At 45.8% G+C, this 17,888-nt stretch overlaps 1 protein-coding gene across 1 annotated transcript in view; it reads left to right on the top strand.

Moving 5' to 3' along the window:
* Positions 1-17,656, top strand: part of HKDC1 (hexokinase domain containing 1) — a 39,444-nt gene extending 21,788 nt beyond the window's left edge. The window contains exons 12-17 of the mRNA XM_023204778.3: positions 5,948-6,043; positions 6,242-6,341; positions 7,678-7,861; positions 10,043-10,198; positions 15,337-15,570; positions 16,717-17,656. Coding sequence (XP_023060546.2) covers positions 5,948-6,043; positions 6,242-6,341; positions 7,678-7,861; positions 10,043-10,198; positions 15,337-15,570; positions 16,717-16,864 — 918 coding nt within the window. The 3' untranslated portion in view covers positions 16,865-17,656. The remainder of the gene's footprint in view (positions 1-5,947; positions 6,044-6,241; positions 6,342-7,677; positions 7,862-10,042; positions 10,199-15,336; positions 15,571-16,716) is intronic.
* Positions 17,657-17,888: the final 232 nt, after the last annotated feature.

Here is a 17,888-nt window from a genome sequence, read left to right on the forward strand (position 1 = left end):
TTTCTTTCTTTCTTTCTTTCTTTCTTTCTTTCTTTCTTTCTTTCTTTTCTTTCTTTCGAGACAGAGTTGCACTTTTGTCACCCAGGCTGGAGTGCAATGGCATGATCTCGGCTCACTGAAACCTCTGCCTCCTGGGTTCAAGCGATTCTCCTGCCTCAACCTTCCAAGGTAGCTGGGATTACAGACACCTGCCACTACCACCAGCTAACTTTTGTATTTTTATTTATTTATTTATTTATTTATTTATTTATTTATTTATTTTGAGGCGGAGTCTCGCTCTGCCGCCCAGGCTGGAGTGCAGTGGCCGGATCTCAGCTCACTGCAAGCTCCCCCTCCCGGGTTCACGCCATTCTCCTGCCTCAGCCTCCCGAGTAGCTGGGACTACAGGCGCCCACCACCTCGCCCGGCTAGTTTTTTGTATTTTTAGTAGAGACGGGGTTTCACCGTGTTAGCCAGGATGGTCTCGATCTCCTGACCTCGTGATCCGCCCGTCTCAGCCTCCCAAAGTGCTGGGATTACAGGCTTGAGCCACCGCGCCCGGCAACTTTTGTATTTTTAGTAGAGACAGGGTTTCGCCATATTGGCCAGGCTGGTCTTGAACTCCTGACCTCGGGTAATTCACCCACCTCAGTCTCTCAAAGTGCTGGGATTACAGGCTTGAGTCACCGTGTCTGGCAATAAATGCATTTATTTTCTAATATTAGTATCTCAGAAGCAATTGATCACATGACCACTTTAGCCGACACTGAAGAACATCATAGTTTATCATTTTAATAGATAATTCATAAATATGGAGACATTTATCACAAAGTCTTTCTTGTAATTCTAGGGTGAAAACACCCAGGGTTGTCCAGGTGTGGTGGCTCATCTCTGTAATCCTAGCACTTTGGGAGGTCGACATGGAAGGATTGCTTAAGGCCGGGAGTTCAAGACCAGTCTGGGCAACGTAGTAAGACCCCATGTCTCAAAAAACAAACAGACCAGGAGTGGTGTCTCACGCCTGTAATCCCAGCACTTTGGGAGGCCGAGGCAGGTGGATCACGAGGTCAGGAGATGGAGACCATATTGGCTAACACGGTGAAACCCCGTCTCTACTAAAAATACAAAAAAAATTAGCAGGGTGTGGTAGCGGGTGCCAGTAGTCCCAACTACTTGGGAGGCTGAGGCAGGAGAATGGCATGAACCAGGGAGGCGGAGCTTGCAGTGAGCCGAGATGGCGCCACTGCACTCCATCCAGCCTGGGTGACAGAGCGAGACTCCGTCTCAAAAACAAAACAAAACAAAACCAAACAAACCGTAGCCAGGCATGGTGGCACGTGCCTGTGGTCCCAGCTACTCGAGAGGATGAGGTGGGAGGATCACTTGAGCCCAGGAGATTGAGGTTCCAGTGAGCTATGATCACACCACTGCACTCCAGTTTGGGCAGCAGAGACTCCATCTCTATCAAAAACAAAAACAAAAACATACACAACAAGCAGGCCAAGTACAGTGGCTCATGTCTGTAATCCTAGCACTGTGGGAGGCCAAGGTGGGAGGATCACTTGAGTCCAGGAGTTTGAGACCAGCCTAGGCGATATCGTAAGACCCCACCTCCAAATGTGTGTGTGTGTGTGTGTGTGTGTGTGTGTGTGGTGTGTGCATGTCTGTGTGTAAAAACAAAAAATCACCCAGGCTTAACTTTATGTGTAATGAATAAAGGTTTTTTAACTGGGAAGCTAAGACTCAGGTAGGTCAGCAATATGTGTTTTTTGCATGGTTTTTCTGGTAAACTAGCTTGACCAAGAGGTAGAGCTTAGAAGTGGGGACTAGACACTGGGCTGAGCTCTTAGACTCCGCAGAGCTCCAGTGGGTCATGGGGCCTCGGCCTGGTGCTGACGGTGGGCGAGTAAGCCTGGGCCTTTGCGTGAGGCTGGGGCAGAGCTGTCTGTTCTGAAGATGGAGAGAGACAGTTTGCAGCCTCTGCCAGTGCCCACACAGAAAACGTCCGGGCAAGGACATGTCCTTCTTCAGGGGCTTGGGAACAGGCCCAGATGTGGCTACACAGAGAGGCTCAGTGTCCTTCCTAAGGTCAGGAAACACAGTGGTCAAGAGCAGAGACTCTGGGGTCGTGGGCTCTTGTTTTGCAACCCTGTCTCTACTGTTTCCCATCTGAATAACCTTGAGCAGATTATTTAACTTCTCTGAGGCATGGTTTCCCCATTGGTGAAAATGGAGGAATACGGTGAGGAGTAAATGAGCTGGTGTGTGTAAAATGCATAGCATAGTGTCCGGCACCTAGCAGGCACTGAAATCCTGGTATCATCCTTCACTCTCGAGGCAGCAAAGGATTGAAATTCAGCCTGGAAAAGGTCGAGAGGAATCTGATGCTGGTAATGGTGGTGAGGGAGGGTGCGCTGTCGCCAGGGCCTGACATCGTGGCAGTGAATTCTCTGCAACCCCTGGCCTCCGCTTCACAGACAGACTCACCAGCTTGTGGAGAGGAGCTCTGTCTTTCTGACAGACTGTCATCAGCCCAGCTTCCAAGACTGGCATAAAGCAGCATACAGCTTCCTAAATGTATGGGAGAACTCTGGTCAGCTCAGCAGGTCAACCAGAGAGCTCAGGACAATAATAAGGGTAGCATCAAAGACGTACTAAGATTTTGTCCAGGGCCAGGAGCAGTGGCTCACTCCTGTAATCCCAGCACTTTGGGAGGCTGAGGCAGGCAGATCACTTGAGGTCAGGAGTTCGAGACTAGCCTGGCCAACATGGTGAAACCCCATCTCTACTAAAAATACAAAAATTAGCTGGGCGTGGTGGCGGGTGCCTGTAATCTCAGCTATTTGGGTGGCTGAGGCAGGAGAATCGCTAGCACTCAGGAGGTGGAGGTTGCAGTGAGCCGAGATTACACCACCGCACTCCAGCCTGGGTGACAGAGAAGACTCAGTCTCAAAAAAAGAAAAAAATAGTTTTTTATTTTTGTACCATTTTCTTATTGTGATAAAATATACATAACATAAATTTCCCACTGTAACTATTTTTTTAAATACATATTTCTATGGCATGAAGTACATTCACATTTTTGTGCAGCCATCACCACCATCCATCTCTTAAACTTTTTCTTTTCCATCTGAATTTCTGTACCCGTTAAGCACTGATTCCCTCGTCCCCCTTCCGCTACCCTTGGCTTCTCTGCTTATTGGCTGTGTGACCTTGGGCAAGTTATTTAATCTCCCTGTTCCTTGGTTTCCTCATCGGAAAATGATCACAAAAATAGATCTCGTTTTATAGGTGTGTTTCGTGGTTTTATTTTCGTGCAATTATATTCAAGGAATATTTTGCTCAGCGAAGGAATGTGGCAGATCCATATAAATGGCCTGGAAGGGTCTGGAAGATACGTTCTTGAATTAGAAAAAAAAATTGCAGTAGTTCACACACAGTGTGAATTTATTTACTTAAAAACATGTGTAATTTCACCCCTGAAAGAAGAAATGGGGGGGGGGGAAAGAAAAAAAATACGAATAAGTGGAAAGGAAAAGCTATGGAAAGATTAATATCCAACTAATGGCAGAGGTTACCTCTCAGATTGGGAGGATGGGAGTTGAAGGGAACTCTATGCTTGTCAGTAACATTTTAATTTTTTACACTACTAATGCATTCCTGCATTGCTGCTGCCATTAAAAATTAATACACCATCCGGGAGGGTGCCGTGGGCAGCCGTCTGCGGTCCTGACTGGGCGCCAGGACACAGCTACTGCTCCTGACTCAGGACACTGGGCCTTCGGGCCTGTCTTCCAGCAGCTCTGAAGGTGTCGTGAAGACACAGTGAAGAGGGAGGGGAGACCCGTGGGCAGCTAGAAGCAAAGACACCCATGGCTGGGGAGAAAAAAAGAGAGACATCAAAAAATAGATTAGTTTTGTGTAACTGCAGTTAATAAGAGAGGTTTCCCAGTTGGGAGTGTCTCTCTAATGTTGTACACATACCAACCGGAAAAGAGCCAGCCAGGGGCCCAGTTTCCCAAGAACTATGGAGGGAAGGAGGGAGACTGGGGCTTGTGGGCTAACGGCCTTAGGATGAGGTGGCATCCAGTCACGGGGCTGACGGTGCTGCCATCGGATTTTCTGACTGCCTTTCCTGTCCCAGGGCTTCTCCCGGTCTAGACACCCCAGCTCTGCCTGCCTTCACCCCACCCTGGCTTTCTAGGTGATGGAGTCCGGGGCTAGACTAACTCCTACCTCAGGCTAACAATGTAACTTTGGGCTTCCTTTTGAGAATTAAAATTACTACTTTCAGGCCAGGCGCATTGGCTCACCCCTGTAATCCTAGCACTTTGGGAGGCTGAAGCGGGCGGATCACTTGAGGTCAGGAGTTCGAGACCAACCTGGCCAACATGGTGAAACCTCATCTTTACTAAAAACACAAAAATTAGCCAGGCATGGTGGTGCATGCCTGTAGTCCCAGCTACTCGGGAGGCTGAGGCACGAGAATCACTTGAACCCAGGAGGCAGAGGCTGCAGTGGGTTGAGATCGTGCCATTACACTCCAGCCTGGGCTACAGAGAGAGAGTTTGTCTTAAAAAACAAACAAACATAAAACCACTTTCTCAGTATTATAAAAATCATATACGTTACTTTAAGAAAAATTAGAAAATATAGACAAACAAAAAGGAGAGAGGAAAAGTGAGGCATAATTTTGCAAACAGAGAGAACCACTGTTAACTCTTTTGGTGTATATATTATTCCAGTCCTTTCTCCAGGTGTGAGTGTATGTGTGTATGAGTGTAATTTAAAAAATAAAAATAGAGGCCGGGCGTGGTGGCTTAAGCCTGTAATCCCAGCACTCTGGGAGGCCGAGGCGGGCGGATCATGAGGTCAGGAGATCGAGACCATCCTGGCTAACACGGTGAAACCCCGTCTCTACTAAAAATACAAAAAAAAAACTAGCCGGGCGAAGTGGCCGGTGCCTGTAGTCCCAGCTACTCGGGAGGCTGAGGCAGGAGAATGGCGTAAACCCGGGAGGCGGAGTTTGCAGTGAGCCGAGATCCCGCCACCGCACTCCAGCCTGGGCGACAGAGCGAGACTCTGTCTCAAAAAAATAAAAATAAAAATAAAAATAGAATAATTCACTATCTGTATTTGTTTTATGTGCTTTCACTTAACAGTGTGTGGAAAACATCTTTCTCTCACATCCAATGTTCTCTTACAGTGTGATTCGATATGGGTGTATACCATGTCCCATATTGAGGTACAGGACGATAGATCCATACTGTTGGAGTTGTAGGATACCTCTAGTTCTTCACTGTGAAACATACTTTGATAAACATTTGGTAGCTTTGCCTTTGATCACATCGACTAAGTTAGAAGTAAGATCACAGCCAGACATGGTGGCTCATGCCTGTAATTTCAGCACTTTGGGAGGCCAAGGAGGGTGGACTGCTTGAGGTCAGGAGTTCAAGACCAGCTTGGCCAACATGGTGAAACCCCATCTCTACTAAAAAATACAAAAATCAGCTGGGCGTGGTGGTGCATGCCTGTAATCCCAGCTACTTGGGAGGCTGAGGCAGGAGAATCGCTTGAACCCAGGAGGTGGAGGTTGTAGTGAGCTGAGATCACGCCATTGCACTCCAACCTGGGCAACAAGAGTAAAACTCCGTCTCCAAAAAAAAAAGAAGTAGGATCACTGTGATCCTGGGCCTTTATTCTATGTAATCTTGGCCAGGGAACATGATTTGACCCTTGACGAGTATGAATTGCTGCAGTGATTCCACTCAGTGGTAGGCCTTGCCTGAGTGTGGTGCTCTGTGATGCTGCTGTGCCCAGGGTTAGGGCTGTGGAGGTGGAGGCAGAGGCAAAAGCACATGTACTTGACAAGCAGCCAACTATAGTGCCTTGCATCTGTTGGATGTTGAGGTTGTTCAGTGGTCCTAGCAAACTATTGCTCAAATGAATTTCCCCTCCTTTCTTTCAGGGAACACTCATAGGGTGGACCAAAGGTTTCAAGGCCACTGACTGTGAAGGGGAGGACGTGGTGGACATGCTCAGGGAAGCCATCAAGAGGAGAAACGTAGGATGTGGTGTTGAGGCTTATGCCTGCTCTTACCGCCTTCCCCGGGCCCCTCTGCTCTGCCATCCTCTGCCCAGTTCCTGTGACTCTGGTCTCTGCCTGCCTTGGAATGACACGCCCCTCCTAAGCCTGTTTGATTTGCATATTCAACTCAGAGTAGAGCTGGGTTTTTGTTTGTTTGTTTGTTTGTTTTTTTAGGAGTTTGACCTGGACATTGTTGCAGTTGTGAATGATACAGTGGGGACCATGATGACCTGTGGCTATGAAGATCCTAATTGTGAGATTGGCTTGATTGCAGGTAAGTGGTCAGGCATGGCCCATTGGCCTAATCCCACTGGATCCGTTGATGGTTCCTTCTTAACAATGTGAGAGGGTGGGCATTGTCCCGTTATACAGAAGCTCTGCCCAAGGCAGAGATGAAGTTACAATTGCGATTCCAGGTCACCAAGTTCTTTCTCCATTAAGAGTCCTAAGCCAAGGTCATCCTTTCTGTTGAGGAAGGATAATGACACAGGAAGAAGAGATTTTTAAATGAGGGCCTTGGGGCCCATTGTGATGGGGGGAAGGAGACTACAGTTGGATCCTCTTGACCTGGGACTGAGGGAGCTATTGTGGATTTTTCACTCTGGCTCCAATGTGCACCTCTTCTGTTCTCTGAATTCTTCTGCTTCTCAGGATGCACAGGAAGGAGAGGAGCTGGAAAGAAACTTAGAAGAGGGGAAAGGAGTGTCCTGATACAGGGATTTTAGGGGTCTTTGGGAGAAGTCTGGCAGTAAGGCCAAGGGAAGATTCTAGGGGGATGCTGTCTCTAACAGGGGTAGAATGGGTAGGATTGGAACAGGTGGAGATGGGGATGAAAGGCATTCCAGGTGACAGGCACGGGCTAAGTAATGATAGAACCTAGAAAAGTTGTTCCATTTGATCATCTGGGCTTTCTGGATATAAGCAGCAGGTGGAACAAGGAGGTGGGGATGTACTGAGCTATCTCCCATGCCAGGTGAGAGGTTTCCTCTCACTCTAACTCTTACCTGCTTTGTGAGCTTGGGCAGGTGGCTTATTCTGTCTGACTTGAGTTTCTTCATCTGTGGGAGGGATTGGGCTAGATATAGGAGGGCAAAGAGGTGAGGCCTGTTGATTGACTAAAATACTTGCCTGGACTGCTGTGCTGAGAATAGTTCTGAGGCCAAGTCATGGGCAAGGAAGAAGAGGGTGGCTAACAGATGCCAAGCATTTGTTTATCCAAGACTAGATGATTCCTCATGGTCCCTTCCAGCTCTGACTGCTAATTTTACGACTGCTTGGAAGCTTTGTGTGCCTATGGCTTAACAGTAATGATGATGATGATGATGAAGTCGGCAGCTACCACTTATTGAATGCTTACCATGGAAGGAAACTTAAAAATATCACTTCATAACAAACCCATAAGGCAGGTATTATTTCCTTCTCAGAAATGAAGAAACTGAGCCTGTGAAAGATGAGATGCTGCCCAAGGTTAGCCAGCTATGACTGTAAAGCTGGAATCACATCCAGTCCTATCTGACTCCAAGCCTAAATTCTTATTTGCTGCACTCTGCTGCCTTTCTAAAACCTGGTGGTGTCTTTGAAGACTAATATTCCTTCACAATTCCTTCTAGGAACAGGCAGCAACATGTGCTACATGGAGGACATGAGGAACATCGAGATGGTGGAGGGGGATGAAGGGAAGATGTGCATCAACACAGAGTGGGGAGGATTTGGAGACAATGGCTGCATAGATGACATCCGGACCCGATACGACACGGAGGTGGACGAGGGGTCCTTGAATCCTGGCAAGCAGAGGTGAAGAGGGTGGATGTGTGCATTTATGTGGGTTGTGTAGTGAGCAACACTACAAGACCTAAGGGGGTACCATAGACACCATAGCTTTGTGTGCTTATTACGGCTGTCGAATGTCAGTGAAATACCTATTGGAACAAAAGAAAAATATTATGACAAGTTTGCAACAGGTAAAAGGGAAAAGTCCCTTTTTCTAATTACCATAAGGCCCCATAAGGTCTAGTGGTGGTTCTGGAAGTGAGGCAGAGGCTGCCAGCATGTTCATTCGCCAAGGGCATGGTGACTATGTGACCTCTCTTGAGATGGGCTTTTAGTAAGTCTCTTTCAGAGGCCAACATCTTCAGGCCTTCAAGAGCTGGCTACTAGGTTGGTGACCTTCTCTGGGAGTGGGGAAGTGGCCACCTGTGATGGATGAGAGTGCTGGTTCTTGACCATGATATCATGTCCTACCATGGGTCACAATCACTGGCGAGGTGTATTCCAATGGCTAACGCAATGAAAAATACTGAAGATAATGAATGACTTAAGAAATAAATTAGAGTAGATTTCACTTGCATTCTGTTATTATGAGAGAAAGCGATAGCAGAGATAGAGCTGGCATGTGATATTAGTCCATTCTCCCGTTGCTGTAAAGAACTACCTGAGACTGGATAATTTGTGAAGAAAAGAGGTTTAATTAGCTCACAGTTCCACAGGCTGTACAGGAAGCATGACTGGGGAGGCCTCAGGAAACTTACTATAATGTCAGAACGTGAAGGGGAAGCAGGCACATCTTACATGGCTGGAGAAGGAGGAAGAAAGAGTGAAGGGGGAGGTGTTACACACTATTAAAACTACCAGATCTTGTGAGAACCCACTCACTATCACCAGAACAACAGGTGGGCAATCCACCCCCATGATCCAGTCACCTCCCAGCAGGTCCCTCCTCCAATACTGGGGATTGCAATTCAACATGAGATTTTGGTGGGGACATAAATCCAAACCATATCACATGCTAAAACTTGATTATTAACCCAGACCCGTCCCCTAGAAGAGGAGTTGGCACACTTACTCTGTAAAAGAACAGATAGTAAATGTTTTAGGTTTTGCAGGCCATATGATCTTTATCAAAACTAAGCTCAGTGTCTTAATATAGAAAATAATAGGAAACATAGATTTATTGTTAGGGGTGCTATCCAAGTTGAGAGCTTGAGCAGATGGGAAATGTGAGGGGATGCCTAGGCCATGGACACCTTGGAAACTGTTGAACTGAGAGCGTTGTCTAGGAAGAGGCTCAGAAAAGACCGAGACTGGCCCTGGTGGTTTTTCTCCCCTTTGGCACCAATCTTGTAACTGGAAGGCAGGTGAGTTGTGGTAAGCCCAGCTGAAGCAGGGATTGCTCCAAAAAGAAGGGACCTTCCCTCTGAATCCTGAGTTGGGGCATCCGAGTATCATGGCTCTTCCCAAGGGGCAGTTCATTCTAATTAGTGGTGTGTCTGCAGCCACTGAAGGCTCACATTTTTGGACTGAGGTTTTAAGGGGGCAGCACCTTTGAACTTGTCTTGAAACCACCATTGTTTGTTTGTTCTGGTGTTAATCCCTTAGACTGATGAGGTCTTGAGCAGTGAAGAGAACCCAAGCCCAGCACATAAAAGCTTTCCATTTGACTCTGCAAGCAGTGGCAGTCTGCCTCTGTGTCACTGTTGTTAATGATGATGTGTGTCACCGTTACACATCCTGTGCAGAGTGCCTGGTCAGTATGAGGCCCCTTTTCTCTCTTGCTCTCTTAGCCCTCATGGAGCTCACAGCCCAGTAGAAAGGAGGAAGAGAATTAATGCTTTTGAGCACCCCTGGTGCATGCAGACAGTTTCAATGTGTTAACTCACAGAGCAGAATCTCCAGTGGAACAGATTTGTAACACAAAGCCAATGAGCATTGGCTTTGGGGCCAAGACCAGGGACTAACTTTTGCTTAGTGCCCACTGTGCCCAGATGCTTGCCTCCTAACAGTCTTGTGGGGGCACTTCTCATCTCCCTGTTTTGTAGATGATAGCTTGCAGTGCTTGCTCACATCAAGCAGCTAGTATGTGGCGGAGCTGGGATCTGGATCTTGCTCCATGCGTGGTTCCAAAGCCTGGCCTTCTCACATCATGTGGTCTTCTGCATTTGCATGTCTGCCCCAACCTTATCCCTCTTCGCCAAACAGATACGAGAAAATGACCAGTGGGATGTACTTGGGGGAGATTGTGCGGCAGATCCTGATCGACCTGACCAAGCAGGGTCTTCTCTTCCGAGGGCAGATTTCAGAGCGTCTCCGGACCAGGGGCATCTTCGAAACCAAGTTCCTGTCCCAGATTGAAAGGTGACCTGTGATCAAGTTCATCATAAGGCTCTGACTGGCGTATACTGCCACTGCACTGGGGTTGGGCCAATTTGAGGTTTAAAAATAAAAACAGAAAGGCCCTGGCTGGATAAGGGATTGCCTCCTGGGGCTGCTCTTCTCTTTCCAACTGGTTCAGGATCACAGCCTCGAGGAGCATGTGTATAGCACTCTGGGGCCTGCAGCCCGCCTGGGCCTCAGAGTGTTTAGCAGAAATGACTAAGTCCTCCACCAAGCTTCCTAAATAGTTACACAGGAGTTAGGTTAAGGCTAAAAAATAATCCTCTTTTGTTCCTGAAAAAATCAACCACATACTCAACCACAGCTATTTTGATTTTTGCATATTATATTTCCTTTTTAAGTTTTTTTTTTCTTTTTTTTTTTGGTGACAGGGCTCACTCTGTCACTTAGGCTGGAGTGTGGTGGTGCGATTGCAGCTCATTACAGCCTCTATCTCCAGGGCTCAGGTGATCCTCCCACCTCAGCCTCCTGAGTAGCTGGGACCACAGGTGCACACCACAATGCCCAGCTAATATTTGTATTTTTTGTAGAGATGGGGTTTCCCCATGTTGCCCAGGCTGGTCTCGAACTCCTGACCTCAAGCAATCTGCTCACCTCAGCCTCCCAAAGTGCTAGGATTACAGGTGTGAGCCAATGCGCCCAGCTCCTTTTAAGTTCTTGATACATTTTTCATAATCATAATCATTACATTTGTCACTCTGTGTCTTATGTTTTCAGTGTTTGTTCATGAAAATTTTCATTTAAAATTCTGGTTTTTGTTTTTTTAATTAATTAATTAATTTTATTTATTTATTTTGAAACGAAGTTTCACTCTTGTTGCTCAGGCTGGAGTGCAATGGTGTGATCTCGGCTCACTGCAACCTCTGCTTCCTGGGTTCAAGCGATTCTCCTGCCTCAGCCTCAGCTGGGATGACAGGCATGTGCCACCTGGCCCAGATAATTTTTTGTGTTATTTTAGTAGAGATTGGGTTTCACCATGTTGGTCAGGCTGGTCTTGAACTCCTGACCTCAGATGATCCACCTGCCTCGGCCTCCCAAAGTGTTGGGATTACAGGTGTGAGCCACTGTGCCCAGCTATTTTGTTTTTTATTATACAAAATCTTAAGCATATACAAAAGTGGAAACAGAGGTAAAGTGAGCTCAATATTTCCATCACCACTTTCAACAATAATAAACTCATGGTCAAACTGGGCTCATCTATACAGTCCTGCTGTCCCCATCCCCAGGCTGGGTTAATTTGAAACAAACCCCACATCTTACATCAGTTCATCTGTAAATATTTCATAATGTATTCTGAAATATAAGGGTTCTTAATAAAACATAACTATAGTACCATTATCACACTTAAAAATCTAATGATAAACCTCAGTCTCACAAAATGTCCTGTTAGTGTTCTTATTTCCTGAATTGCCAAAAATTAATGGTTTTAACAGTTCTTTTGTTTGCATCAGTATCCAGACAAAATTTATACACTGCATTTGGTTAATATGTTTAAATAATCTCTTTTAATCTATGGGTTTCCTCTCCCTGTCTTGCTTTCCCTTGCCATGTATTTGTTGAAAAAACTGTTGTCTTATCCTATGAGTTTCCTGTATTCTAGATTTTGTGGATTGCAGCATTTAGCATTTTCCCGTCTTCTTGTATTTCCCAAAAACTCTTAGTTAGACCCAGGTGCTTAGTTAGATTCAGTAGTGAATTCTGGACAAGAATATTTCTTAGGTGGCATTGAGTTGTCTGTCTGTCTCTCTTTCTTTTAGGATGTTATCAGTCATTGATGCATATTGCCTGGATCTATTATTTCACTAGACATCGTAAATGGTGATGATTCCTGCAGTTATTAGCTGGACTACTTCTAGAAAGAGGAACTTTCCCCTATCAACTCTTTGGTGTAATTATCATTTTGAATGGCTGCATATTATACTATGTTACTGTACTATAATTTACTAAACTTTCCCTTTAGTATAGGATGTCTAGTTAATAATTTATAAATTCCTGTTATTGTGAGTAACCATAGTTGTATCTTTAGTACACATAGTCATCGGAATATTGTAAATCATTTCGTTAGCAGTAGAAACATTTGGTTAAAAGAGTATTTTGCCGCGGGCGCAGTATTTTTTTAAAAAAAAGTAGTTTCAATTTCCATCACCACCAGTTATATACAAATATGTCAGTTTCACTGCTTTTTGTGCTAGCACTGGATGTTATCTGATGCTGTGTTTTTGGATTTTATCTCCATTTGGGTTCATTCATTTAATTCTCCTGGTCTTTATGGTCAGATGCCCACAAGTGAAAAATCACTTTCCAGCGGGGAAAAAAAGAAAACACATTATACATGAAAGTGGTGTACGTAATGAGGTAAATCAGATGGGCTGTTTAAGGGGAGTTCTTATTGTTTAAGGAGAGGATGGTGGAATCAATAACAGCAGCAGCTATTATATATTTTTGGGGTGTTAATTAGCAAGTGTTCAGCATCCTTCTCCTGTCTAGTCTTCACCCCATCCAATCTGAACAGATGGGTTAAAAATCATCATGTCTGGTGACCAAAGGGATCCTATTTTGCTGTGTAAAACAGCTTCTCCCTCATGAGCAATAGATAAGCAAGTTTACTTGTCTTTGCCTTGCTTTTCTTTTCCATAATAAAAGGAAAGTTGTTCCTAGACAAGCGCAAGGGGGTAACACTCTTATACCCCCAGAATTATTTGCTTCTGCTGCACAAGAAGTGTCTGTTTTGAATGTTTTGATTTCTACAGGTTGTTGTTTTGTTTCTTTGTTTTCTGAGACAGGGCCTCACTCTGTTGCCTGGGCTGGAGGGCAGTGGCGCAATCACAGCTCAGTGCATCCTCAACCTCCTGGGTTCAAGTGATCACCACTGCTTCTCTCCCCTGCTCCCACCCACTGTCAAGTAGCTGGGACTACAGGCACACACCGCCACACCTAGCTAATTTTTGTATTTTTTGTAGAGATGGGGTTTCACCATGTTGCCCAGGTTGGTCTTGAATTCCTGGGCTCAAGCCATCCACCTGCCTAGACCTCCCAAAGTGGTAGGATTACACGCATGAGCCACCACGCCCAGCCAGGTTTTGTTTTTTAAAACCTTCCTGGAATAAAAAGAAAATTATCTACCTAGTGCCAATGGGAATTGGTAGGTGCCGTGCTAACTGCAGCCCATTTCAAAGCAGTTTGTCAAATGGATGGGACAGTGTTCTCAGGGGGAAGGTCCCTGAATTTACAGTCTTAGAGCTTGAGTTTTAGGATCTATCTCCACTACTTAACCTGTTTATGCTGCATGAGCTGAGGCAGGTTGTTTCACCTCTTTGAATTCCAGTTTCCTGCTTCATAACAGAAATAATTGCCCTGTTGCTTAACTCCCAGGATTGCTCTGAGGATCAGGAAGGGAATGTACTTGAACTAAGCTGTGAAAGGCTGGGCCCAGGAAGGAATTGCAGGCTTTCTCTTTAGACACACTAGTTGAAAAACCTTTTTTTCTTACTATACAAATGTTGTTCATTCATTTTAGAGAATCTAAAAATTACAGATAAGCAAAAGAAGAAAAATAAGGATTAAGCTAGGTGTGGTGGCTCACGCCTGTAATCCCAGCAGTTTGGGAGGCCAAGGCAGGCAGATCACCTGAGGTCAGGAGTTCAAGACCAGGCTGGCCAACATGGTGAAACTCTGTCTATACTAAAAATACAAATATTAGCTGGGCATGGTGGTGGGGCTATAATCCCAGCTACTTGGGAAGCTGAGGCAGGAGAATCACTTGAACCCAGGAGGTGTAGGTTGCAGTGAGCCGAGATCATTGCACTCCAGCCTGGGCAACAAGAGCGAAATTCAGTCTCCAAAAAAAAAGGAATTACCTCTAATCCTCCCAATGTCTGAATAGATTTTCTTATGTGTGTATGTGTGTGTGTGTGTGTGTCTTTTTTTATCTTGGTAAGGGCAAACATTAAAATAAAATCCAACATTATACCGTGCATAGTATTTTATAATCCATTTTTTCACTATATCATTATGTCATGAAGATTTTCCATGGCATCATCTTTTTTTGGTTTGTTTTAGAGATGGGGTCTTGGGGTCTTATTATGTAGCCCAGACTGGTCTCAAATTCCTGGCTTAAAGTGATTCTCCTGCCTCAGCCTCCCAAAATGCTGGGATTTCAGGTGTAAGCCACTGTGTTGGCTACAAACTCATCTTTAAGATCTACGAAGAATTCTATTGTTTGGCTACACCACCGTTTACCTGCTGAATCCCCTGTATGGTCATACAGGTTGTTTCTCAGTTGTCTTTCTTGATAACACTCTTCTTCTCTAAATATTACCTGAGACAGTCAAGGATACAACTTCGCATCGCTTAGCGTGGGAGTCAGGGCTCCGTTTAAGTACCATTAGTTCACTGTGAGATGACCAGGGTTTGGACTTGAAGCCAGCCTGCCCCATGATGGGTGTTTCGCTGCATGTGTTTACAGTCCTACCTGGCTCCGGTTCTCTAAGGTTCTGATTGTATTTTGTATATTCATGTATTCACTTGCTCATTGAATGTACCCTGCTGGCTACTAGTGAAAATACAGTCTTACTGTCAAACAGCAGAGAAATCAGAAAAAGGGAAGAAAATACAGAGAATCAGAAAAAGTTAAATAGAAGGAAAGTTGGCCTCCAATTGAAGGGGGCCAGCGTATGAGAGTTGGCACGATTTGTGGCAAAGCACGAGAGGTGGTGTGAAAAGGGTTGAATTTGAGCCCCTGCTCTCTAACGAGAGGGCACAGCTCTAGCAGGCTGAGCCACAGCCTCCCCTTCTGAAAAACGGGTACCTGGTGTGTTGGTTGCTGCAGCTCATGTGGCTTCTAGTGAGATCATAGATATGAACATGCTGAACACCAGAGGCATTCACACTTCATTTTTTTAAGCTGATGGAACTTCCAGGGGTGGTGGACCTTCTTGAGTCTCGACTCCTAAGCCTTTCTGCTCCAGCCTAGCCATTGCCTGGGTCAATTTCTCCCCACTCCTGCAAGGGCATCTAAGAATGGGGAGGCTGTGGGTTGCATTGAGCACATCCCAGGGTGCTGGGAAGCCGGTCCTGACTCCCTGCTCTATTGCCTGCAGCGATCGGCTGGCACTCCTCCAGGTCAGGACGATTCTGCAGCAGCTGGGCCTGGACAGCACATGTGAGGACAGCATTGTGGTGAAGGAGGTGTGCGGAGCTGTGTCCCGGAGGGCGGCCCAGCTCTGTGGTGCTGGCCTGGCCGCTATAGTGGAAAAAAGGAGAGAAGACCAGGGGCTGGAGCACCTGAGGATCACTGTGGGTGTGGACGGCACCCTGTACAAGCTGCACCCTCAGTGAGTGCTCACGAGAGGTGTGGTGGGTGGGCCAGCAGAGGTACTGGTGGCCAAGTGTGGACGTGGCATAGTCTCCTCAGCCATGGCATGGGAAGATGCATCCCTGTCCTTTTATGGGAAAGGAGTGCTGTGTGGTCAAGCCACCTATTCAATCTGACAGACAAGGTGTGAGCCCTGGTGCCTCTGCTACCTGGTAATACGGTGTGGGAATGTTAGCTGGTCTCTTTAAACCCCAGGTTCCTGATCCACAAAAGGCTGGCACTAATAATCCCTACCACATAGGGCTAAATGTGTGAGGTTGGAATGAGTTAGCACATGTAAAGTGCTTCACACAGAGCTCAAGAAATGTAAGTTGGCTGAGTACAGTGGCTCATGCCTGTAATGGCAGAGACAGGAGAATCCCTTGAGCCCAGGAGTTTGAGACCAGCCTGGGCAACACAGGGAGACTCCATCTCCACAAACATAAATAAATAAAATACAGGCCGGGTGCGGTGGCTCAAGCCTGTAATCCCAGCACTTTGGGAGGCCGAGACGGGCGGATCACGAGGTCAGGAGATCAAGACCATCCTGGCTAACATGGTGAAATCCCGTCTCTACTAAAAAATAAAAAAAATAAAAAAACTAGCCGGGTGAGGTGGCGGGCACCTGTAGTCCCAGCTACTCGGGAGGCTGAGGCAGGAGAATGGTGTAAACCCAGGAGGCGGAGCTTGCAGTGAGCTGAGATCCGGCCACTGCACTCCAGCCTGGGCGACAGAGCGAGACTCCATCTCAAAATAAATAAATAAATAAAAATAAATAAATAAAAATAAATAAAATAAAATACAAAATGAACAAAATTTACAAATACTAGCTGGGCATGATGGTGCATACCTGTAGTCCCAGCTACATGGGAGGCTGAACTGGGGGGCTTGAGCCTGGGAACTCAAGACTACATACAGTAGGCTGTGATGGCACAACTGCACTCTACACCCTGGACAACAGAGTGAGACCATGTCTAAAAAAAAAAAAAAAATTAGAAGAAGAAGCTGTTTAGAGCCTTGAAAAGCAAACCAAAGGGAAGAAGCTAAAGAAATTAGATTGTGATCATTTATAAATGTGCTGATTCTACACAGAAGGGCTGATGATGTTTCTTTCTCTTTTTCATAGCTTTTCTAGAATATTGCAGGAAACTGTGAAGGAACTAGCCCCTCGATGTGATGTGACATTCATGCTGTCAGAAGATGGCAGTGGAAAAGGGGCAGCACTGATCACTGCTGTGGCCAAGAGGTTACAGCAGGCACAGAAGGAGAACTAGGAACCCCTGGGATTGGATCTGATGCATCTTGGATACCGACCAGCTTTTCCTCTGGCAGATCAGTTGGTCAGAGACCAGTGGGCACCCTCCTGGCTGACCTCACCTTCTGGATGGCCGAAAGAGAACCCCAGGTTCTCGGGTACTCTTAGTATCTTGTTACTGGATTTGCAGTGATGTTACATGACATTTCTATTTGGTATATTTGGGCCAAAATGGGCCAGCTTGTGAAATCAAAATGTCTATCCTGAGAGATCCCCTTTCAACACATTTTTCAGTTGAGGATTGAGCTGTCAGTTCTCTGTGGTTTTCAGTCCTGTGGCTGCTGGACTTGGAAATATATAGAATCTGCCCATGTGACTGGCAGGCTGTTTCCCCATTGCGATGCTTAAGTCATCTCTTATAGGGGATGGGGCCGTATACTTGTGGATGAACACTGGAGAGCAAGAGGAACTCATGTTATGAACTAGGGGGATCTCATCTAACTTGTCCTTAACTTGCCATGTTGACTTCAAACCTGATGACAGAACAAAGACTTTGAAGTATCCAGCCCCAGGGTGCAGAGAGGTTGATTGCCAGGGAGCCCTGCAGGAATCTTTGCATGCTTAAAGCAAGTTATGTCAGCATCCTGATTTTGTTCCTTATTAAGTGTGTGCCATGAGGTGGGGAGCTGTCTGGGGCATCTGTTTTTCATTTTGCATGTGGTTTGTGTTGCAGCTGTTGATAATTGTTTCAAGGATTGTTAGGTATATGAAATCCAGTAAATTAATAAAAAATTTTTGATTTTCCAATAAACTTTGCGTGAGGTACTGATATTTCTTCTGGGAGGCTTACTTGGTAACACCATGCTTTGTTGATGGAATAAGGGATGCAGAGTCAGAAGCAGCTTGAGCATTTTTCTCGAGTCCAAACTTCCTACCAACGGGAAAATATATGGAATATCTTCTAAAATATCCTTAACAGATTATCCAGATTTCTTTGGAATACTTCCAGTAACTGAGCATTTCCCACACGATCTACAGCTCTT

The sequence above is a fragment of the Piliocolobus tephrosceles genome, chromosome 9, assembly GCF_002776525.5.
Source record: "Piliocolobus tephrosceles isolate RC106 chromosome 9, ASM277652v3, whole genome shotgun sequence".
NCBI lineage: Eukaryota > Metazoa > Chordata > Mammalia > Primates > Cercopithecidae > Piliocolobus > Piliocolobus tephrosceles.